The 25,721-nt window shown below is 40.8% G+C and overlaps 1 protein-coding gene across 3 annotated transcripts; it reads right to left on the bottom strand.

Annotated features, from left to right (window-relative positions):
- Positions 1-4,724: 4,724 nt before the first annotated feature.
- On the bottom strand, positions 4,725-21,586 carry LOC117498816. 3 transcript variants are annotated; one of them, XM_034150959.1, is made up of 4 exons: positions 21,489-21,586; positions 20,540-20,625; positions 10,670-10,782; positions 4,725-9,896 (listed from the first exon to the last, which is right to left on the bottom strand). In XM_034150959.1, the coding sequence occupies exons 3-4, from the start codon at positions 10,767-10,769 to the stop codon at positions 6,127-6,129; spliced, it is 3,870 nt and encodes a 1,289-aa protein (XP_034006850.1). In that variant the 5' UTR covers positions 10,770-10,782; positions 20,540-20,625; positions 21,489-21,586; the 3' UTR covers positions 4,725-6,126. The 3 variants fall into 3 exon arrangements, with proteins under 3 accessions (XP_034006850.1, XP_034006851.1, XP_034006852.1); XM_034150960.1 differs by having other exon boundaries at positions 10,670-10,773; XM_034150961.1 differs by lacking the exon at positions 20,540-20,625 and having other exon boundaries at positions 21,489-21,510.
- Positions 21,587-25,721: the final 4,135 nt, after the last annotated feature.

The following is a 25,721-nucleotide window of genomic DNA, read 5'->3' as shown; positions in this document are numbered from 1 at the left end:
CTCGATCCTGGGCCCCATCCTTTTTCTACTGTACATACTGCCCCTAGGTTCAATTCTCACTAAACATAACATTCCCTTCCACTGCTACGCCGACGATGTACAGATCTATCTGCCTTTCAAAGCAAATGTCACACACTCATTACAGCAGCTGATGGACTGCTTAGCAGAGATAAAATCCTGGATGAGCAAAAACTTTCTCAACCTCAACGAGAGCAAGACTGAGGTCATCTTTTTTGGACCGCAACCTCCAGCCTCTCCGGTTGATATTCTGGGCTCTCTCAATAAAAACATCCTCCTCTCTGTCATGAACCTTGGAGTGACCTTCACTTGCACTTTTGAATTCGACAAGCAGGTCAGCACCGTAGTAACATCCTGCTTTTTTAAAATAAGACTATTGGCCAAAACCAAGTCGTATTTATCTTTTAAAGACTTAGAAAGGGTTATTAACGCCTTTGTAACCTCGAGACTGGACTATTGTAACGCTCTGTATGTGGGTATGGACCAGGCCTCAATCAAACGCTTACAGCTAGTCCAAAACGCTGCTGCACGTTTGCTGACTGGTCACAAAAAGCGTGACCACATCACCCCTATTCTGGCCTCACTACACTGGCTTCCAGTTCGGTTCAGAATTGATTTTAAAATCCTTTTATTTGTTTTTAAAGCACTAAATGGGCTGGCTCCGGCCTATATAACCGAACTCCTCCAGCGCTACACCCCAACAAGAGCTTTAAGGTCTGCTGACCAGCTGCTGCTGGTAGTGCCCAAGACCAGGCTTAAAACCCGAGGGCACCGAGCTTTCGCAGCAGCTGGCCCCAGGCTCTGGAACACTCTGCCCCTCCATGTGAGGTCGGCCCAGACCCTAGGGGTTTTTAAATCTACACTAAAAACACACTTCTTCTCTCTGGCCTTCTAGTTAGAGCGGAGCACGACTCCTGACTTTTCCTTGTGTTTTTTTTTTTTATATATATCTGTTGTAATTTATTGTCTTTTATTGTGATTGTAGTAATGTGTTTTTATTACATGTACAGCACTTTGGCTTGACCAAAAATCGCTTTTAAATGTGCTATATAAATAAAACTTGATTTGATTTGATTTGAACCTCAGCTCAGTGAGGTAAAGGCACACCTTTATATGATCATTATAGTTATAAAAAAATAAGAGAATAGATTTTCATCTATTCTCTTATAGCAGGGATGGGCAACTTTGATGGTGGTGGGGGCCACATTATTGATGTACTGGCCACCAGGGGGCCGCAGATTCACTTGGAACACACACACACACAAATTCCATGTATTGCATGTAATTATTAACAAATATACTAAGTCTGACATCTTCATTGACATTTTACAATCTTTCAGGGAACATCCTCTAATAAGCTCACTAAACAAATATCAGTTCACAGAAATTTAATTTAATTTTTACAAGTGGCATGTTTGTATTGAACAGGTTATTTAACTATTTTAAACTATTGGAAATCACGGAAAATGTGCTTGTCATGAACACTAACCCAGACATTAGTTGTCTAACTTGAACCTAAGACACTTGTAGCCTGTCTCTGCATTCCCCTTATTCCACAATAAGGGGAATGTCAACACAGACACCTTTCAACCCGCACTCTGCTGTTCCTCAGCGCCACTCCCCTTCCCTCCCGCTGAAATTATGAATGAAAAGCGTATAGTAATCATAGATAACACGGCAGGGTCCGTGACAGTTTGTTTTCATCTGATTTCAAATAAACAAAGTCTTGGTTTTTAGAATACTAAACTTGTTTTGCCAAATTCAGATGATAAATACAACCTTTAAGCTTGAAAAGGCATAATTACAAGCACACATAACAACAGCCGGTGTTTACACACAATACACACAAACGCGTCACAGATTATTTCGCGGTATTTGAAATCATGTACGCAGCTCTCGACGTAACTAGGAGTCTAGTGGACGGTATCAGTACTACAAGTAAAAGAAAATTGTTTTTATTTTATTTTATTAATTACGTTGTTTATAAATGTATCTGAGGGCCACAAAAAGAGGAGGTGGGGGCCTGTGAAGCTGACCGTTGAGCGGCCCGATCAAGCAAGGAGGCAGAGGCAGAGAGTTCAAATATAACCCGGTGTGGGCATTTATTCCTCATGGACACATGATTCACAGCCTCAATATTGCTGTCCACATGAACACAGTCAGCAGCAACAAGGATCTCACCCACACAAACAGGAAACACAGAGCCTAAATACCCACAGACTAATCAACCAACAAGACACAGGTGAGGGGGGAGGAGACAACACAGGGCACCAGGTGAACACAATCAACAACAATGAAGCTATACAACCCCTAACGGAGGCCGAAATCTATGGCCCCAGAGATCACCTCCGTGACAGGGCCGCATGCGGCCACCGGGCCACCATTTGTCTCTTTCAAAACTCTCCCGTCATTGGCCGGATACATGGGGACGATTTTATATTGACTATGACCGTTAATATTCCAGTGAGACAAAGTTTTTCCGGTGACGGGAGTGATCCCATGTTAATGTTGTCCAAAAACCAGAGCATTCCCTCATCATCTTTAGAGTGAGTTTCTTGTAGGAAAATAATATTGGCAAATTTTCCTTTACAGATTAAAAAGATACTTTTTCTTTTTGTGATGTTTCTCAGTAAGAGAGATGTCATTCTTTAAATAAAACATAAAACTTGTTACAGTCATCTTTCGAAACACATGGTAATGTAGAGAGTGGTGGTGAAACAATGTTATTAATTGTGTCAAATAGCATCATGGGATTTGCTTTTTTTTTCAAAGCACCGCAGTCTCTTCTCCTAAATCCTTTTGAATTCTCCTATCCACTATTCCTTAACCCCGTGACGTTTCACACAGAGGTCGAGGAATAGTGGATAGGAATAGACGATAGGAGCTGATTTTTGGACAATTCGACTGCAGCCAAAGTCTTTCTGGGCCCAGTGACGTCACGGACTGAAACGGAAATGTTAGTACTTTGGACACTTCTTCTGATTAAACTGACATCAGTACTCAGATCTTGTACTTGAGTAAAAGTAGAAGTACTCAGATCTTGTACTTGAGTAAAAGTAGAAGTACTCAGATCTTGTACTTGAGTAAAAGTAGAAGTACTCAGATCTTGTACTTGAGTAAAAGTAGAAGTACTCAGATCTTGTACTTGAGTAAAAGTAGAAGTACCAGAGTGTAGGAATACTCTGTTTCAGTAAAAGGCCTGCATTCAAAATGTTCCTCAAGTGAAAGTAGAAAAGTATTCTCATCAAAATATAGTGAAAGTAGCGACAGTGAAAGTAGTCATTGTGCAGATTGTTCCATTTCAGAATAATATATATGATATGTTTTATAATGATTGATCATGAAAGTGTTCTCAAAGCTGGTAAAGGTGCAGCTAGTTTGAATGACTTTGTATACTGCAGGGTAGCTTGTGGATTTACTCCAGGTGGAACTAAAGTCTGATTTAACACTTGATTATATTTCACATCATTCATCCACATCTGTGAAGTAACTAAAGGTATTAAATACATGTAGTGGAGTCAAAGTACACCATGTACCTCTGAACTGTAGTGGAGCGGTGTGCTCTGACTCAGGATCAGATTAAAGTTGATGTTGATGAATGCCTTATGATGCTGCTTTCTGAATGGCTGACATCAGCACAGCATTGAACTCATGATGTGCGGTGAGGAGAGCCAATCAGCTCGCAGAAGGAGTTGTGATGAGGTTAATGTGCAGCAGCTCCACTAGTTTTAGAAAGGCGCAGGTCATATCAGATGACTTTCTTCTCCCTGCCCCTTTTCGGTCCATGGTGTGTTTACAGAGACATGTTTTGTTAACAATTATCATACATTAAGTTTTGCATACCATGAACGGAACAAATACAAATGAAATGAAATGAAATATGGAGTTTAATCACGGCAGCATTTAGCTGAGTTTCTGCTGCTAGAATTCTCCTGATCAGATGCTCGGCATAAGCTCCGCCCCTCTTTTCTTTTAAACCAGAATCATCTCTTTAGTAACAGAGGAGGGATGAGGCTAGAATGATCTGTTTGGTATTGGAGCAAAACACATCATAGACATGTTTTTCATATATTTGTATGTATCTGAGACCCTTAATATATGCCTAAAAACAGCACGATAGGAGATCTTTAAACCAGATTTATTTATTATAATGTGTGTGTTTATGTTTCAGGACCCCTCGAAGATGAGATGCTCCATCTCAAGGGGCTACCCTTCAATACATTCTCAGATCTAAAGTGAGGGAGCGTTTACACTGCAGGGTCAGACACACTATTGGAGGTTAACATTATGTTCTGCTCATTTGAATGACTCTGCAATCAGTCTACTCATGTTCTTCTTTAGTGATTACATGGAGATTTAGTGATTCTCTGAAATCTAACTTGGAGAGGTAACATATAAAGTAACATGGAAATACTCAAGTAAAGTACAAGTACCTCTAAACTGAACTTCAGTATTTGGGTAGATGTTTTAGAGACTTTGAAACGAGGAGATAAAGAAGGCCAGAAACATTTGAGACAAAATGACATTTATTTATTGTTAATGAATGATTTCTCCTTCTGTCAGTAAATGATAATCAATACACATCAGTATCAGGTATAATGTTTTTAAAACTCAAAGAATATTAAACTAATAGTAAGAATGTTAAACTAAGCAGGAAGTTGATAACCCGGTTAAAACAACAACACAGTAAAACGATTACAATGGAAATAAATTCAAACTTTATGTGAAAAATACAATATTTAAAAGTTATACTTTTTCCCTTCAGCTGTTGATAGATCTTCTTTAATCTCCTTATTCTCATATCTGTTGTTCTGATTAAAATAAACTTTCCATTAGTCTGAGTTATTGTTTAACGTTTAGAAAGGTCTCCATCATCCAGCAGGAGCCACCGTATCATTTCAGGACACTCAGCAATACAATCCATCATTAACAAAACTCACGTAGAGTTACACATCTCAAAGGAAATAACATGAAGAGCAGAAAAAAACATTTAGCAATAATCTGATATTTGTAAATGATCATAATAGAAAATAAACATCACTTTTTATAAACTTGCAGGTTTCATCTTTTCCATTGGTGGTGATGGTGTCAGGACGTTAATGATTTCTGCACAAAACAATCACACTTCCACATTTCATGCACATGGTACATGTTACTTCCTGTCAAACAGAACATGCAGATTGCTCCTGCAGGGAGATGTTTGTGCAGGAGAACAATAAAGCTTTGTAATTCATTGATTAACACTAGAGCTCTGAGTGCGGGTCTATTTGGACTTCATGTGTTGTATCAGTGACGGAAGAAGTATTCAGATACTTTACTTTGGTTAAAGTTATAATACCACATTGTATAGATACTGTTACAAGTAGAAGTCCTGCATTCAAAATGTCACACAGGTGAAAGTGTGTAAAAGTATAATCAAAATGAAGCTATAGTAATAAATGTAAAGGTACCCGATGCAGAAGAGTAAAGAGTAGAGTGGTGAAGTAAAGAGTCCAACATTTCACTTTGAACTGCATTCCACCTCAGCGCTGGGTGGACCGGGTTCTCTCATATTCCTACAGAACCGCTGATCCAAACAGCCTCACACGGGGCAGCACCTCCCCCTGGTCCATAGCAACACACATGCCAAACAGGAAGTAGATGGGTCCCAGGGTTGGTGAGATCATCTCAGATATAAAAACACAGACGTCTTCCAGTTTGTTGATAGATCTCCTCTTGGTCTTGCTGCCATCTGTTTGGTCTTGGTTTGGGTTTGATCCAAAGGATTTGTGATCACTGTGGACTCTGGAGGAGCTTCTCTCGGCTGCTCCTTCAGCATTTCTTCAAGACCAACCATCTTGCTTTGAAAAATGTAATCCTTCATGATAAAAAAACTGTTCAAGCACGATTACTTGAAGTACAGAATAAAAAACATACATGTCCCATGAACATTTGTGTCATGGTCACTTGGTTGTGTTGGCCATCAAGGACTCTTGATCAGTATCACTCACTATCCTGTCTTGTTTAATTGTGTATTTACACGTCTCTTCTTTGATATCATGTTCAGCTCTTGTCTTGGTCTCAGTTGGAGCTGGTCTTGATGTTGCCTTCAGTTTAAGATTCTTCACTTTAAAGCAGGTGTTCTCCTCTCCTTGCTTTACCCATGAGCTCTTCTTGTCCTCTCATCTCCATCAGGTACTCGACTCGTTGCTTCCAGCCTGGCTTGGCTTCAGATTTCTCTCCCTCAATGAGCAGGTCAATGTACTCTGGAGTGGAGAGAGGCTTTGGCTTCAGTGCGATCTCTCCTAGTCTGTTCAGACACTTGGCAGACCTCATCATTATCTCCCTCACTCCAGTGTGATGGAGTGGGGTCACTTCCTGAACAGTTCCCTTAGCCTTTGAGGCCTTCAGGTACTTTTCTTTCAGCTCCTTCACTGTATGCTTTTCTGTAACCTCCCTATACTCCCATCTGTACTTCTGGTTATAATGTTTACTCCAATGACATCTGCCTGGACACTGAGTACAGTTTCCATCTGGTCCCATTGCTTTACACTTTCTTTTATCTCCATCATTGGCATATGGACATGGATAGTGACAGGTGACATGACACACCTGACAGTTGGTGATGAAGGTTCCAGTGCCAGATATATCTACTTTAAAAGGCTTCATGACGACTACTTCAATCTCAAATTTCTCATTTCTGCTGATCTCTGCTTCATGCAGTTTAACCTGTTCAGTTGTCTCTTTTATCTCCTCAAGCTTGGCTAACCCTACTTTAACCTGCTTCTGCACATTTTCAATTGAGATCTGGAGCTGATTTCTTTCTCTGAGGACTTCCTTTGTCATTGTCAAGCTTTTGGTTGTTAGCTTATCAGTAGCAACAAAGAACCTCTCCATGCTTTTTGCCCCCAGTTCCCAGAACATCTGATCAAAGCCTCCATCTTCCTCATCCCCACTCGAGTCAGCAGCAGCAGATGATTGGTTCTGTGCAAACAATGCAGAATTATTGAATTTGAAGTGAACTGGCAGCCCGTCTTCTGTTTTACGACAAGGGACACGTGAAGCATTGATCGCCTCTAGAACTGGTGGGCGTTGGCCGTCTGAGCATGTCACCAGAACCTGGAGGTTTTCTGCCACATCTTTGCCAAAGATTGAGAGCACAGAATCAAACCCATACTTCTGTGTTGCTGTGAGCCGAGCTAAAGCAGCCTGAGCTACAAAACACACTGCGTCAATTTCACTGACGCCACGCTCTGAAGAGAAGAGATTACGAATCTGTTCTGTGATCTCTTTGTCTCTTTCTATTCCTCTTGAATCTCCAAAACCTGGAGTATCCACAATGGTCAGAGAGTAATTGATTTTAAAGCCCTCTTGGTGGTTGATGTTGTACACAGTGACTTCAGAGGTCTGGCTCTCAGCTTGAGATCTCGACTGATCCTCGTGAACTAACTTGAATCTGAAATCGTCCTTCCACTCTACACCAACGATGTAGTTGATGAACCCATTGATCAGAGTGGACTTTCCAGATCCAGTTGCTCCGAGAAGCATTATTGTGCGATTTTGCCTCGTGCTTTCTTCGCCAAAGTTGTACCTCCGGCATCCTTTGACGTGCATGTCTTCTTCTGTCAGAGGCAGTTTGTAAACTGAGGGAGATTCAGAATTGATCCTTTTGCTTTTACTTATGAGGAATTCTTTAAGATGTGCAGGTTTTGTTGTGCGGACATTAACAGCGATGCTTTCTTTGCTTCTTCCAGCTGCACCACAATCACACCTGACCCTGACAGCGTATTCTGTCTCTGGCTGAAGTCCTGAAATGATCACCTTCTCAGCTCCTGCCATCATTTGCTCCCAGTGGAGATCTTCCTCTTTCACCTGTTGGTCTTGTTTGGCGTACTCCACGATGTAGCTCAAAACATGGACATCTTGTCCGAGCTCAGCAGGTTTCTCCCAGCTGACTGATATCTCACGTGAGGTAGATTCAACGTGGAGTTTTCCAGGAGGGCTGCAGGGTAAGGTTTGAATGGATCCACTGACTTCATTGGCTGGCCCGGCACCTACTGGTGTCTCTGCCCTGCATCTGAACATGTACTCTGTGTTAAGACGCAGCTTGGCTAACCCTACTTTAACCTGCTTTTGCACATTTTCGGGCTGCTTTCTTTCTCTGAGGACTTTCTTTGTCAAGCTTTTGGTTGTTGTCTTATCAAAATTAACAAATATGTTCTCCATGCTTCTTGCACCCATTTTCAGGCACTTCAGATCAAAGCCTCCATCTTCATTGGCTGGCCTGGCACTCAGGTCGCTCACTGTGACTTCTTCAGCTTCGGATGCTGTCTTTTGTTTCCAGTCGTCCTCTCCTCTGACACAGTACTCAACAGAGTAGGAGGTGATGTCCTCTGCTCCAAATCTGGGTGGAGAAATCCTCAGCGTCACACTGTTGTGGTTTATATCACTTCCTGTTACTGTTGCAGGCTTTGAAGGCGGCTCAAAGTTCTCATTGTCAGAAAGGCCGTCTGTATAAAGGTAGATGCTGGCACCTCTCTGTGTCTCGTTTGTTAAACCCACCGTCAGGAATGTGATGTTCTTGTTCTCCTTGTTGGCCTCTGCAAAATCACTGAAGAGCTTTGCTTTGTGCCGCATTGCTTCCATTTCTTCTCTTGAGTTGTACCATTGATCTGGAGGGGGGGGATCTTGAGCGTCGTCTGGTTTGGGTGTTTGTTGAAGGTAGTTTGATAAAGTTGAGAGGTACGGTTCATCACTTCCCAGCGAGGTGAAGACAAAACACACAGCCTGCTCTGCTTTGAAACTTTCTTTGAACAGGTCTGTTTGAGATGAGATGATCTTGGTGTTTGTCATCATGTTGGTCAGAGACATCACGGTGTATATTTCTCTCTCCTTCCAGTCCATCCACTCGTTCAGGTCCTTGCTGTTGAAAGGAGAAGAACATGTCTTCCTCAGGATCTCTGTGAGCACAGCTTCTTCTTCTCCTCCTCCTCGGATTGATGGAAGTTTCTCTGCCAGAGTTTGTTGGAATTCCAGTTTGAACTGAGAGCACTTCTGTTTAAAGGTTTTGAGTTTTTTCCCAATCTGTGGGAACTGCTGTGCAGTTTGGGTTCTCAGTGCATCATTGAACCTCATTTCCAGGTCACTGAAGTCCTCCAGGACACTCTGACATTCTTCAACTAATCCTATACTTATCTGACGGACAAGTTTAGCGGCAGTAGAATCTAAAAATGTCAGAGGCAACAGCCAGACCTTCACTGGTACTGCGTTTTCCCCGTTGGCTCCCAGCAGCTTTGGCAGACTTTGGTACACCTCTACTGCCTCCTGAAAGGATGTTGGAGGTTTCTGGATGAAATAGTCTCCAAAGAATCTGCAGGAGAACCTCTCAACGTTTGCTTTGTCCTTGTCTTCCATTTTCAGCGAGCCTTCACCCTCTATTGAAAGGCAGGGAATGTTCTTGATCATCACCTTCAAGTTGCCCTGAATGTCTTGATGGTTCTCGTTGACAGACACCTCACGGTCAAAGACAAAGAAGGCTTGTGCGCCATAAAGGATACCTGTGACTACATGTGTGGCTATTCCTTTATCAAAGACAGACTGATGTATCACATTGTCTCTTCCAAGATGATTCATGGACAGTTCGTGGAACTTTGTGGTAGTTTTGTAATTCAGTGTTACTCTGGCCTGATTTGTGGAAGTCTTAGTATCGTTCAGGTATTTGGCTGATCCACTAACCTCTACCAGTCCACCCAAGAAACTTGCCTTCAGTGATGCTTCAACATTTAGTGCTGAAGATTTGTCCGCAATTGATTCAGATGCAACTAAATCAAAATTATTATAGTTCTGTGGTCTTTCTCCAGTATGTTTTTTAAGGTCCTCACGGTCCCACAAAGTCATTCCTGCAAAATAAGAAGAAAGAATCGAGCTCCTTAATACACACTAACTTTAAGGGACAGTCATTTAACAAGATATACATCAAATGCCTTCGTGTGCAGCAGGAAACAGTTGGATCTGGGCTTCTACTGTACAGGTGGTCAAAAGCTAAGATGGTCACTTCTCATCAACGTCTGGAGTATACGAGATCTTTGAAGAGATTTGGGGCCTGTCTTTCTCTGTGTTTTTAAAGAATCCTTTGTCGAGCTCCAACTTCTAACTTTCTCTCCGGTCTCTGTCTCTTATCTATACTGAAACAGAGATGAGGATTCCCTCAGTGGTGCTTCCTGTATAGTTCCCTGACTCTCACCACTGTTACGCTGACGACACGCAGATTTACTCTGCAGTTAGACAAAATGATTGGGTAATATTAGCACTCTCCATTACTGCTTGTATGGATGTCACTTAACCTTCTTGATCTAAATTCAGACAAACAGAGGTCTTTCTTAGTGTTCCTGTTAACTGTGTCTCTAAATCCTGCATCAGAACCCTGGCCCCCCAACGTCAAACCCTACTCAGGAAACCTGTGATCTTTGACCAGAATCTGAACTTGAGCCTCACATAAACAAGCTAGTCCAAACCTGCTTCCTCCAACTCTGCAACAACACACAAATCTAATCCATGCTATCAACAAGACATCTGGAATAACTGATTCATAACTTTGTATCTGTGTGTTTCCTTGTGGGGGCAAAAAGAAAATGTTGTTGTTCTTTTTTTACAGGTGATGTTTTTTCCTCACCAGGGACGAGAGAGTCTTTGCGGCAGTCGTACAACATCCCAAGACCGAAAGGCCGTCCGAGCGCCGCCACCTCCATCGTCCCGCTGCCTTTAGAGGTCATCGCTCTGAATGAATTGAAAAGAATCAACAACAGCTCGTTAGTTAACTTCAATGATTTGGTTATATCATGTCCAACCATGCTCACATTTCAATTAGACCTTTCTACTCAACAAAGAAACACAAAAAGTTTACAAATTGATACAAAGCCACTAAAATGACAGACGATTGGATTAACAATTGGGCCGATGCCGACACTGATGTTAATATGTTTTCATGTTTGTTTGTTTGTTGTTATTTTTTCCATTTTAGTGCAAAACAAATTGTGAATTTTTATGAAAAATATTCTAGTTTTTCATTACGTCCATCATAATCCATTATAACACGTCACTTTTAATGATAATAAGACATATTTCATTCAAATAAACTCCATTTATGAATCACATCTACCTATTTCATTATAATAGTGCTGTGATTTGCACAATTTGCATAATCAATTGTTTCACTTTCAGTTTGATTAGACTTTTTGTCTCAAGTTTATACCAAGTTGCACTGTTCGAGGAGCCTGGGTCTTAGATTTGTATTGTTTAAACTACACTACAACTGTTGTGCATATCTCGATAAAACCATTTAATCTTTGAACCCTTTAGCCTTTGAGGAATATTGGTATATTGCCCAGCCCCAGGGGCGGATCTACGGGGGGGCAAGGGGGGGCAGCTGCACACTGTAGAGCCTTGCCCCCCCAGCTGCCCTCCTAACTTTTGTGTCCCTAAAACTGTACTTGTAGAAACAAACCTACACTATGTCCACAAGCCTCTCAAGCAACGAAACAAGCAGTTCATGAATTCAAAGTGAATAATTTTAAATATAATTTTAGGCTCGTTAAAAACGTAGCTACGGCCCTGCAAACTGCGGAGCGGCGTTCACAGACCGGAGAGCTGTCCCAGCGCCTGAAGGTGGATCAGATTCCCCTGGGAGCATTTCCCCTTCCACTAGTTTAGTTTTTACTAAAGATGAGAGCTTGAAACAAAATATTAATAAAACGCTGCCGTTTGAATCGATAGCGTTAAAGAGACGGTCGCTGTTTGGGGCGTCACGTTACAAAATACTACATATCGATCACTTTATTTGCTTAACTATGCGGTACTATTAAATCCACGTAAATTACACATCATAGCAATGAGGCCAGATCAATTAAACCAGGATACATCCTTTACCGTCAAACTGGATCTAAACACAGCTGTCTGTGTGCGTTTGATAAATACTTTCTGATTTTATATTTATTAAAGGCTATGCTAATTATTAGCTACATGGCCCTAGACAACCATTTGTACCAGTACTTTTCACAAGTAGTCTCTTCAGTTCACTGAAGAGACCAGGAGGGTCCGAGCAGGAGGAATCCAGGAGGAGATGAAGACATTAGTGAACAAGAAGAAATGTATGTGAGGAATAAAGCAACACAGTCTCACTCCCTGATAGTCCAATAGTGACGCTTGGTCAGGGTCCCGTGGCGGGCAGTTGTGACGCGCCGAGTGTCCTTCAGCTTCATAAACGGACGCAAAGAGCTTTCAACTGATTGCAATGTATTCCCATCGGCGGCGGTATTTGACGCTCAGGGAAGCACCGCATCGGTCCATGTCGGCGGCAGTTAAAGGCAATGTGAGCGTCCATTCCCATTGGATAACGGAGGATTGTACACCCGGAAGTAACTATTCTCCTTACTGTCGATTTATTTTTCAGCGATATCTGCACTACTCATCAACTCAAAAACACCAGATTATCCTTGTTAATTACACAACATTGATTGGTTTAAATTTCGTACAATGCTTTTGTATTTTTCCCCTTTGATTCGGAGAAACAAATATTTTTTCGGAGTTTAGGATGGCAGAAGACACTACACTACCCAGAATCCTCAGCTATCGTTCGGCTTTGCTCGACAAACCCCGCGATTAGTCCTTAAGCTCTGTGATTGGTTGACCTCCAACTGCATTCTATATGAAAAAAATACACATCTGTCGTAGTTCTTTATTTATCTACAGAGATCGGGCCTCAGAATAGACCGGAAACTATTCTTTTACCGTTCTGTTTTAATTTCAAAATAAAGTTAGTAGTAATCATTTGTTTTGATATTATTATTTTTTATTAACTACTAGACCGCTGGGTCATGTTAAGACCATCTTTTCTGTGTTGCTGTGGGGTTTTTACATCGCTTTTGTGTTACAAATATCAAAACAATAACAGAATATATCCGTCGTAAACTAAACCAGAAACAGCAGTATATTTTATTTTGTTAACACTGTAAACTTGACAGCTTTTTAACCCGCACCTCCTACTGGTTAAAGCACGTTATTACACGTTTAGAGTAATGCAATGCAGGTAGATTGTGTTGCTTTTTAATGACTGTTTTAAAATGCCTTTTTCTTAACCTGTTACGCACGGCCCCCCCCGGTACCGGGCGGATAAACGCGTCATTTGCAGGAAACAACGTCTAAGGAATCTTAATATTTAATAAAACTATGAATGTTTTATATCCATGTAACGGGAAGAAACTCAGCTAACTGATCTTTTTAAAAAAAAAATTAAAAAAAAACCCACAATGCTAGCACTCAGCCTCTGAATTAGCCACGAGCGAAAAGATTTAACCTAAAACGGCACTTAAACTCACAATAACTCCCTTATTACTTATCCTAGATGCACAACCAACCACTCGTTTTTGGTGTCCTGGAGACACTGAATCTAGGGGTGCCCACCTCAACACTCAGTGATAAACATTTGCGACGCTATAAACGAAAGCGTACATCATAACATGTGGAGCTAAGTAGCTAACATGGCTTACCTTGGTCAAAACTGGTCTTCAATGGCATTAAAACGATAAAAAAACGATGCTGAAGTTAATCCATAGGTTAATCTAATGTGTCTGTGTCCTCTTTGAAATGATTTCTGATAATCCATAAGCAATAAAACTGCTTTTTTGTTTCCAAATGCCAGAGCTAGAATGTAGCTCCACTCTGCTTTACATTTACATGCGCGCAGCCCCCACCTTTTCTCTTCACAATGAGTGTGTGTGGGGGCCTCCCCCTTCGATTCTATTGGCTCTAACGGTAAGAAAGAGGTGTCAACCATCAAAATCGAGCAAGGGGGGCCAGAGATATGGAAAAAAAAACATTTTCACCCAAATCACCTCAGAGGTGGAGTGGTTTTGGCTAAATCTCTCTAAAAAGGTCAAATGTCACTTGTTTTGCATCAATCTTGATACAGGGTACTTATTATATGTTGTACTTTGGATTCCTAAAGCTTTTAGTCTACTAACCCATCATCCAAGGGTAGTTTTCACTATAAGTAAAAAAGAATTGTTGGACGGACACTATAATTTACAGTTTTTTACTATGTAAAATCTGAATTTTCTTTAAAATAAAAAACATCTATATTGATTCTGACACTTCTACATCCAACTCACAGATGTAACCTTGCTTTGATAAAAGAAATTATTCATATAACCCTTTTAGAAGTTAAGTTGTAGTCATTTGTTTTGGGCATGTCATTTTCGAGCCTGAAACATGAAAAACAGGCTTGGTGCTTAACAGGTTAATGTCTTTATTTTTTGTAAAACACTTTGAATTGCCTTGTGTTGACTATTTTGCACATCCCTTTCAAGATTTCAAGATTTTCTAAGGTTTATTGACATATCATATTATACACAACTACGGTGTAGTTATGCAATGAATGAAAAACTTGGGTTGCAGGTTCCTCAACAGTGCATTACAAGACATCTATCAATATGTGTGTACCTCCACCATTACATTGTCATATTCTGCACATTTCTTATACTATCTACATACATCTTATAAGAGTATGATACATACATCCTCCTATTAATATCTAATAATACAATTATAAAATGCAATAACGTGCTTTAACCAGTAGGTGTCCCTTTCTGTCAGCAGTCCACCGTTATGGTGTAAATACAGCCTATCTACCAATTGGATCAAATATAAAAGTCAGCCGAATTAGTGTTGATACTGCAAGGAGACGTATTGTGTGAAAAGAAATGTAAGATGTTGTTTAATTGCTTATATATTTAAGATCCACGTCAAGTTTTCAGTTTTGGCGGCAGTTCCTGTTTGTCTAGAAGTCTTGTCATCAGGGCTCTATACATAGAGTTAACTACGGCAGATATGTCATATTTAATGCAGCCGAAACGTGTATTACAATGCCGTTATGTGATGACTTTCAAAGAGAAAAGCAAGCACACTCGGAATAATGTATTATTTAATTGTTTTATACAGTCTATGGTTGCTACAGAGGATTGTGGGTAATATCCGTCAAACTTCCGGGTTCCTCCATGGGATCTTATTTCGGAAAAAGTATGCATTAGCCGCGTTCACACCGGAGTACTTTTCACCGTACTTTTCGCGTTTAGTTCCGTTAGTACCCTTTATGTCGCGTTCACACCAAAAAGAGCACTTAATCTCGGGAACTTTTACCCCCATGTTTAGTGCCCGCTGAGAGATCGTACTATCCTGTGGGAAAAAAGTGCCCCAGTGCTGATTGGCTGGGCGAATTGCAAACCACGCCCCGTACAACTGTGAAATGTTTTGTAGAGCCGCCATTGTTTTTCCTCGCTACAAAAACCCAGCGCACCGACGGAGAGTAGTTTGTTTTTGAAAGCAGTTATGGCAAGCATCAAGAAATCATCGGAGCGGTGGAATGATGAGGAGGTGTCGGCGCTTCTGGAGATCTACGCCGAGGACGCGACCCAGGGAATGCTACTGAAGCCAGTTCAGTAGCTTTCACTCGACCTGGGAATCGTGAACAGCGCCACGGCATACCGGCTAAAAATAAAGAAACTCAGGCAGGACTACAAACAAATTAAAGACTATAATAACAAGAGTGGTAACGACCGGAAGACCAGTAAATGGTACGAGCGCTTGGATGCTCTGCTAGGCCACAGATCTTTTCTCCCGGACAGCATCGACCTTCGATTCGGGCACAATGGTGTGGGAGGCCGCTCAAACGGCGGATTCAGTGGCCAACGATGACGACGAATCAACTACATGCACTGGGGTTTTAATCTGCACAAGAATGGTCTCAGATGTACTTTTATTTGCTCAGTAGATCAAGCTAGCCATGCTAGGCTGAACTGGCTAACACCGGCCCCGAGCTAGCTAATAACATCGAGCTAGCTAGATATTCTCGGCTGCTATGAAAACGTTTTGACTTGTGAATAACTGTGCAGTGTTTCTGTAATTTGCTTCACTAACTCATGGCACTAATCGTCTGTTTCAGGCGAGGAAAATCAACTCTCGGGATTGGAAACAAGCGAGCTTTGCCTTCTAGATCACAGCGCTTGGTCGTCCCCCTTACCAGCAACCAAACGCAAAGGTACACACACTGTAACTTTGTCTTGAAAGAACGTCACGCATCGAACTGATGTTCACAATCACGTTTATTTCCTTCTTGGTACAATTATGAAACAGCGTGAAAACGTATTCGTCTAGACCGGCATTTACAAATGTTCGCGCCTTTTTACTCTCTCACAAACATTGTAAACATCCGGGCTAGAGGTCACATGACTTCCGGTAAGAAAACTTGCCTCAACAAAATTAAACAAAGTTCAAGCATACATGAAGCACTCTTCAAAAATACAAAACAATAAAGAAGGGCACTTTGAGCGGCAGCTACACACACACACACACACACACACACACACACACACACACACACACACACACACACACACACACACACACACTCAGTGTGTGTGTGTGTATATATATATATATATATTTTATGCTATTTGCTCCTATATTATCTTCTACTATACACCTGCATTGTGTACACTGTCTTGTCCCGGCCTGCACCCTGTCCAATGTTGACTAGTAAACACATTCCTAGTATGTTGTAAAACTACATGGCGACTAAACAGATCTTGTATCTTGCTTATTTTCCCCTCTTAGGAAAGCGGGCACGGGATGTGAATTTCTTTGACACCGCCCAGGCGTTGGAGGACCGGCGTGCCGTGGTGAAAGAGTGGATGCACGGGGATCAGATGGTGCTGTTCACCAAGGCCCAGGAAACGGAGGACAAGATGCTCACCAGTTTATTTTATATTATTGTTATTACTGTTATTATATAGTCTTGATACAACTGACACTTTATTTTATATTGATAATGTTAATTTACATGTACAACTTCTATTTTATTTACATTAAAAATGTGAACTTCTATTTACTGTTAAACAGATCCTGTATCTTGCTTATTTCTCCTGACACTTTATCTTTAGTGACCTGTGTAGCATCCTATACATCACATGTAAGTGATTATTCTGATACCATCATGTTTCATCGGTTATAAACTGGCAAAGCTTTATTTGTCATTTATTTATCATCAATGTTGCAACCTTCTGGAGGAATGGCAGGGGCACATACACAAATATGATAATTTATATCATTTTAAATATTATTTGACCTAAAACTAAATGTTTTTATGATTGTCCTCTGAGGAGGACATGGGGATTTGCAAACTTTTAATTCCCCCCCATTTTACACAACACAAAATGGAGTCCACTATGGGCCGAAACTAACATGTAGGTTTCCATAGTGTTTATGGCAGACGGATGCAGTGGGTCTCAGGAAGATATATAATAATAATAACGGTGGTCTCCCTCCATGCTCCCTGTGCGACGCATCATATGACGTCACATGTTTGGCGTGCCTGGATTGAAAATGCTTTATTTAAAACAAAACAAGGACAATCAACAAAGCAGTCTTCACAACGGCCGGACAAAATACTTTGAGCCGCCCTATAGCCAAAGCCCGAGACACTGTTTAAAGCATAATAAAGACAATATATAGAGAGCATAATGTTTTTAATGCAATGGAGCAACGTATGCTTCAGCAGAGAATGGCCCGCGGCGGGAAGCATTCGCTCGCGATCTCAAGAAGCCTATGGACATCCCGGAAAGTTGAAAATGTACGCTAAGGGCCGCCCCCCTTGCGTTGGGGTAGGACACGTTCGAGTCCTGTTTTGGATAGTGTGCCGTCGATGGGTTTCATTCCATTTCAAAGTGCTGTTTGAGGCTCGGCGTAAACTTTGCGCACTGCCACTCCAACATCCAATCACAGAGCTTGAGGACTAATCACGAGGGTTGTCAAGCAAAGCGCATGGTGTAGTCCGATAGCTGAGGATTATGGGTAGTGTAGTGTCTTCTGAAAACTCCGAAAAAATATTTGTTTCTCCGAATCGAAGGGGAAAAACACAAAAGCATTGCACACAATTTAAACCAATCAATGTTGTGTAATTAACAAGGATAATCTGGTGTTTCTGAGTTGATGAGTAGTGCAGATATCACTGTCAAATCAATCGACAGTAAGGAGAATACTTGCTGCCGGGTGTAAAATCCTCCGTTATCCAATGGGAATGGACGCTCACATTGCCTTTAACTGCCGCCGACATGGACCGATGTGGTGCTTCCCTGAGCGTCAAATGCTGCCGCCGATGGGAATACATTGCAATCAGTTGAAAGCTCTTTGCGTCCGTTTATGAAGCTGAAGGAGCCTCGGCGCGTCACAACTGCACGCCGTAGTACCCTGACCAAGCGTCGCCATTGGACTATCAGGGAGTTGTTGAATAAAGATGAAGTGTCAGAAAGAGGGCCAGAGGCAGGGGTCAGGAGGCAGAGGAGACTCCAGCTGGACCTCATGGTATGTTCTTATTCTCCTCACATCTTCCATCACAGCAGAACAATCTAGAAGCTCTTAGTATTGACACATATTGAAATGTGTTGCTGCACAGCTCACCTCTAGCTCTCTGAAGAGATGGGTGATGTCATGTGTGTACTTCATTATAACTAAGTACTTTGACTGTACTCACAGTAAACAGAGTTCTAGGGTATCATGAGTATTTTCTGCTGTTTTATATATATGTTAGTTTGTTTGTCTGAACACCTTGTTTCTCTTGTGCATCAAGAACACTTGTGTTAGGGCATGATTTAACAATAAATAGGTTATACAGTATAAAATACCACGTACTGTCGGCCCTCCCATGCCACCCTGGCATGACCTCTTGCCCCCCCTTTGCCACCCATGTAAAATGTTCTAGAACCGCCACTGCCCAGCCCTAATCTCAACGTTGGCAATGTGGGCAATTCACATGGCCCAGCAAAAACATTTTGACATCAGCTATTACCATCGCCAAATATCACCTTTTTTGCACATCAGCTGATGGCGATGAACTTAAAATAACTACAAACAGACACACAACGACTATACATACATTTACACAAAAGTACTACAAAGATATTCAAAACTTGAATAGTGAGACCACTTCTAGAAATGGACCCAAGACTACTACACTACTTGAAAGTGACCTCAAAATGAATCAAGACATCCCTTCACTCTACTAAACAGAGTGCATCCTTTGTGTATATTTCCATCAACACATCAACCTGTACTGTATGTTGTATTTCTTTGTGTTTATGTGTATCAATCTGTTTCATACTACAGAGCGAGCTGCATGCTGTTATCTGTGCTGGGTTTAACATCCCATCAGCCTCCTGTCAGCTGCTGGTTCAAACCTGCACCATGCTGCCCTCTGGTGGCTGCTCACACAAACTGCTCAGGGCAAACTGCACACAGCCTGACATCACAAACTGTACCCATGATTAGGGACGTGCGGTCAGGTGAGGCAGGTGAGGCAGGTGGATCAGTGCCTCACCTATCTTCATGAAAATTAAAAATACAAATAACAATAAAATGAAACAATATAAATATTGTTCCACTGGTCTGTGCTATAAATGTATTTTCTGTAAGATTCCAATCATTTCGATCATTTTATAGTAAAAATCGCTCTAATGGAGTATTTTCTGTTCCTATACGGTGAGAGATGCTGAGCCTCACCTCGGATTGCAGATAATGTTTACAGAGACTTTACTATGCGTCCTGACTCTCCATAGTCTAACTAATGTATGTAATGTATGTGTGTCACTGTGACATATTTAGTCTTGCTGATGTGTCATAAAATCACAGTCAAAAGACAGAAGGTGAGGCCGACAGTACTCACTACAAGGGGCGCACGTGAGCCCACAGGTTCCTTTTCCTACGGTGATTCTACGCAGAGACTGTACACGCAAACAACAAGCTAGACTTTTGAAAATACAAGAAGATAAGGAGGACTTTTACAAAAAAGTTAGAGAGATTTTTGTCCAGAAGGATACAGCCTGAGATCACAAACAATACCCACAAAACACTTTTAGGATCCACATCCAAGAACCAGGACTCTCTAACAACGACTCATCTCATTGGGGAAAGGGAAGCAACACAAGTAAATGGATTCAAACAAATGAACCTTCTAATGAACAAATAAACACAGAGCCAAGATGGGTGCAAAAGAGGACCACTTAGAGTTATATTGGATTAATATTAAGCACACTAAACCTCACTGAATCTAGTGGTTAAATAATTAAGGACCAAACAGCCAAAACAGCACTTACTGCAGGGACATCAGCATAAAGCTCTCTGAGCAGGGTCAAAGGGAAAGTGTTGGCCCAGTCTAATGATAAACACATGACTCCATACACAATGACCAGAACAACGAGTTAACCAGGTTAACATGCGTGGCGTCTGACATCGATTCAACGCCCTGACTGCCGGCTGTCCACAGCTTATATGGGCAACAACAGCAAGTCGTCCATCTTTGGTAGAGTTAGTCTGACAGACAGCAAGTCTCCTCCTGCTCTGCTTCACTTAATGCAGTGAAGGAGGAAGCAGCCTCTGCATGTACCAGCATGTTGTTGTTCATACCTGAAGATATAAAAGGGAGGGAACCATCACATACCTTGAGAGGGTGTAGCTGGCTCTGTTTGAGAGCAGGAAGGAAGAGAACAGGCTTTACTGCATTCCACAAAGAGGAGCAGATTGTATCTGTAGATTACAATATGCAGTAAGTAACTGAAGTAAAATGCTAATTGTTACAACAATATTAACAATCAACAATGTCATATATTATAATAGAGCACATATGAAATCAATTTTCCTTCTAAATTAGCCCCCTTACTTTTGATATTCTAAAAGTGAGAGTAAGTTTGGTTTAAAATGCATTTACTTGTGAAAGGAGTCTTTGACATTAATCGTATTGGTACGTTTACTGAAGTAAAGACTCTGAATACTTTTTCCACCAAAGTAAAGTACAAGTTGTCTGATCCTCCTCACCGTCTAAGTTTCTGTTACTTTATATAAGAACAAGGTGAACGTCTTCTTGAATATCAGACAGTATATGCCAAAAGGTGGCGCAGGAATGAGTTCTAAAACCAGCAAATGATTCAGCATTTTGGCACTTCCTTATTTTACATTTTGTTCTACGACATTGATCAAAAACCCTGCACCACTGGAAATAAGGAGAGAGTTATCAAAAGTATTGTTGACATAATATCAAAGTAATATCACCACAAGTAAAGATTTCAGAGAGAAGTATGATATCTGTAACAACTAGATATGTCATAACAGAGCTTAGAAAAAACGTATCTTGTTTATTTATTTGATAGGGACAATTAATGACCATCTGTATAAAATGCCAATTCATGTCCGTAGTCCCCAAGCAGGTAAAGAATACAGAACATTGACCCGTAACAATATCCAATCAAAAAACATACAAGTTAAAAAGACAAATTCAATGCATTAAATGTGACGTTTTGCCTTAAAGAGTAGTCCTGCCTTGAGATTTCTTTAAATCAGATTGTGGTTCTAACAGAAGTATTCAGTGTGTTCGAGATTTGTAGGAAACTCACCAGAGATTCTGCTGTTTGTTGAGAAAAACCTGAGATTGTTTATTCTCCTTCAGAGAGAAAGAGAGAAATGCTGTCTCTGATCAACTGTTCACCTTTATCTGAAGACGTGGCATCAAAGTGCTGAAAACACAAAAACAAGACGGACCGGATCACACCTGTGACGTGCATGGTTGTGTCTTGGTATGAAGAATATGCAACCACTGTACAATAAAATCTACAGCCAAAGTCAGCAGAGCAGGAAAGTCAGTAAACAAGTCTGAATGGATCTTTTAACAATAAATAAATGTTGTTACGCCTCAAATGTTTCTGAACTTTAACTTCTCGCTGCAAAGTAACTTTTACTCCATTTACTTAAAGTAGACCTATCATGCTATATTATAACAATATAGTGTAGGACCATACCTATATAAGGCATATTTATACTTTTTTTTTTTCAAAATACCAAACAGATCATGCATTTTAGCCATGCCTCATTTTGCTCAATTTGACCATTTCTAGCTCTGTTTTAGCAAGGGCTGATTCAGTGAGAACAGCACCACCTACAGGCCTGGCATATGTACTACAGCGTCTCCAGCGCTTTCGAACGGCAATGGCCGTGGCTGTCTCCTCCTGATTGGTGGAGTTGGCCCAATAGCCGTAGCGCCACCGTCCTGACGTCAGGACAGTGTTCAAATCTGGATCAGTTTTTATCAGATCCGTTGCAGCCCCTTTTTTAGAGATTTGGGTATGGAGGAAAATAGAGAGGGTTGTGTTTTCTGACACTTGGTGAGTTCCCTGGAACACCGGGGACACATATTCATGTAGAAAAGACGTACTAAAGTGCATTTTGCATGATAGGTCCCCTTTAAGAACTGAAGTTCAGTTTAGAGGTATTTTACTTTAAAGTTATAATTTATAACATTTTAGAAGAAACTATTTCATACTTGACTGCAGTCCATTATCAGACAGCTGTAAGTACTAGTAACTTTCAGATTCACATATAACACATATTTGATGAATGGACGTGATGGGGGGGGGGGCAACAAGCTGCTTCAGTGGGGTCCGTTCACACAGGCCAACATTGTGGAACTCTCTCTCACCTCTTAAGAAATGATAAACTTGTCTCAAAATAGTCTAGTCCTCAACAAACTTAAACCATGACCTGAGTAATAAACATTTACTGTATGTGTATATTTATGTTATTAGTACACTTGTGTTCAGGAGCAGCTTCACCTCCAGCTGACCTCTAACCCCACAACCCACCTTTCCTATTCATTCATCCATTCCCCTTCCTGCCTCATCAATACCCACATCCCTTCATCTCTTCATCTCTGCATCCCTTCATCCCTTCATCTCTTCATCCCTTCATCTCTCCATCCCTTCATCTCTTCATCTCTTCATCCCTTCATCTCTTCATCCCTTCATCTCTTCATTCCTCCATCCTTACATCCCTTCATCTCTTCATCCCTTCATGTTACACCCTAAAGTGTAATGTTGGGTTATTTTATTCCAAGAACAGAAGTCCTCGACGTGCAGCAGAAGGAGCAGGTTTCTTTAAATCAATGCAGGTTTGTACCTGCTTTAGTTGCTACCAAATAAAACTGCAAATACAGAAAAATAATGTATGGTAGTTAAAAGTGTTGAATGAGTGACACATTGTTCTTGTTACTGTCCCTAATATACAGCAGTTCATGTTAGCTTCACTCAACATCAGTGGCGTAACAATCGCCGGTACAGCCGGTCCAGCCGGTCCAGCCGGTGCAACGCACTGGGGCCCAGAGCCGGCCAGGGGCCCATGCAAAACAACTACCGGAGGACCGAGGATTTGAGGAGTTGAGGAGGGGAAATTAGTGAAATGAGAAAGGCCCCTGGTTCTTGGATGTGGATCCTAAAAGTGTTTATGGGTACAGTTTGTGATGTCAGGCTGTGTGCAGTTTGCCCTGAGCAGTTTGTGTGAGCAGCCACCAGAGGGTTTGAACCAGCAGCTGACAGGAGGCTGATGGGATGTTAAACCCAGCACAGATAACAGCATGCAGCTCGCTCTGTAGTATGAAACAGATTGATACACATAAACACAAAGAAATACAACATACAGTACAGGTTGATGTGTTGATGGAAATATACACAAAGGATGCACTCTGTTTAGTAGAGTGAAGGGATGTCTTGATTCATTTTGAGGTCACTTTGAAGTAGTGTAGTACACTGTAAAAAAAGATCGTAATTTTACAGGAAATAACTGTAAATTTTTATAGTAATTATCATGTTTTTTTAAATAACTTGCAAAATCCTGTAAAATGACAGATATTAACTATAAATTAACAATCCAAAACATTATTTTAAGTATTTTGACAATAACAACAAATAACGATTATTTCATTTTTTTTTACAGTAAATTTACTATATAATATTTACAGTATTTTTGCACTTTCAGAAAATACATGCAGATGTACGTAAAATAAAAAGTATTATCTGTAATTAAATATGTAACTCGTAATATAAAAGTGTATTACTATTATAAGACTTTAAGATATTTCTTTGTAATTTTAAGGTAAACATAAAACTGTAAAAAAAAGCGTCAAACTAAATAAATGTAAAGTAAAACATTTTTACATAAATCATTTTCTCAATATTCGATTGAATCCACCACAAACACAAAATATCCAATGTTGAAACAAAAGTAAATAAATATGTTTTCATTAAATTCCTAACTTACTATATTGTAAACATCTACAGTTGACAATATCATTAAAAAAAATAAAAATCTTAGAAAGTGGAGAAATCTCTGCAGGGAGGACCCAGGTTTAAAACACACACTGTTATTTACTCAACAATAAGTCACAGTTGTCCTTGTTTTATTGATGTGTTCTGTTGCTGTGTTTTTTTTCCCATTGGTCAATATACAGTAATAAGCAGGGGTGCACATAACTGGTACGCAGGTACGCATGCGCGGCAACAATCTGAAATGCGTAACGTCACTTGTGTCACAACGCGCCTTTGCGTACCTGATAGGTCATCAAAACAAAACACATATTTCGCCTACACATGTTTCTTGTCAATACTCAGTGGAGTAAATTATTAGACATGTCCAAAAAAAACAAAGACATTAAGCAGCCACTTTGCCGTTTCGCTCCCTGCTAAAATCTTCAGACTTTCTATGACTGATTGAACTGGGTGCTGGCCGTGCCGCGCAGGACATAACCGACGGACCTGTGAAGCTTCACAGGAGGCAGAGGCTTAGATCACTGGACGACAGAGTTGGTCGCCGTGTGCACAGACGGAGCTGCTGTTAACGTCGGTGTGTACAACAGAATTGTACCAAAACTACGTCAACTGGCTGCGGTGGGAGACTCCCCTGTGCACATTCTGTGCCCCGCGCACACACTGGAGAACTGCGCAAAATCAGCTGATCACAACGTTCACGCTCTGTGGTCAAGCTGCTGCAGTTTTATTTACAACAAAGTGGAGTAAAACACACAGCTGCAAACTTACTCAGGCTGTTAATGGAAGAGTTTGAAATCAGACAGAGGTGGAAGAAGTGTTACTCAAGTAAAATTAGAAAAGTATTATCATCAAAATCTAGTTAAAGTAGCGACAGTAAAAGTAGTCATTTTGCAGATTGGTCCATTTCATAATAATGTATATGATATGTTTTATAATTATTGATCATTAAAGTGTTTAAAAATTAGTTTGAATGACTTTGTATACTGCAGGGTAGCTTGTGGATTTACTCCAGGTGGAACTAAAGTCTGATTTAACACTTGATTATATTTTCACATCATTCATCCACATCTGTAAAGTAACTAAAGGTATTAAATAAATGTAGTGGAAGAAAAGTACATGATTTACCTCTGAACTGTAGTGGAGTAGAAGTACAAAGTAGCATAAAATAGAAATACTCAAGTAAACTACAAGTATCTTAAATTGTACCTAAGTACAGTACTTGAATAAGTGTACTTTGTTACTTCCCACCTCTGAAATCAGATATGACTTTAAGTCATGTGATAATTTCTTAGTATTTGATCCTTCAACTTGGCCTCAGGAAATGCAAGGACTTCACAGTTTTGGCAACAAGTTTTGGAGAAAGCAAATTGGAGGCTTACAAAGAGACAGGGAGGTGCATCTTCATCATCTAGCATGCAAGAAGTGTAAATAGAGGACAGTGAAGGAGACACTGAGGAGGACAGTGAGGAAGACTGCACTTATTAACACCACGCTTCATGTGGGGTGAGTACCAAACGCTGTCTCCTGGTACTC

This window comes from Trematomus bernacchii, unplaced genomic scaffold (genome assembly GCF_902827165.1).
Source record: "Trematomus bernacchii unplaced genomic scaffold, fTreBer1.1, whole genome shotgun sequence".
Classification (NCBI taxonomy): domain Eukaryota; kingdom Metazoa; phylum Chordata; class Actinopteri; order Perciformes; family Nototheniidae; genus Trematomus; species Trematomus bernacchii.
This window is presented reverse-complemented; position numbering and strand designations above follow the sequence as displayed.

Bases quoted from the DNA above. Each gene is read 5' to 3' on its own strand.
- LOC117498816 (XM_034150959.1), bottom strand. From the start codon at position 10,769: ATGACCTCTAAAGGCAGCGGGACGATGGAGGTGGCGGCGCTCGGACGG. The intron at 9,897-10,669 runs GTGAGGAAAAAA...CTTATTTTGCAG, and splicing joins CAAAGACTCTCTCGTCCCTG to GAATGACTTTGTGGGACCGT.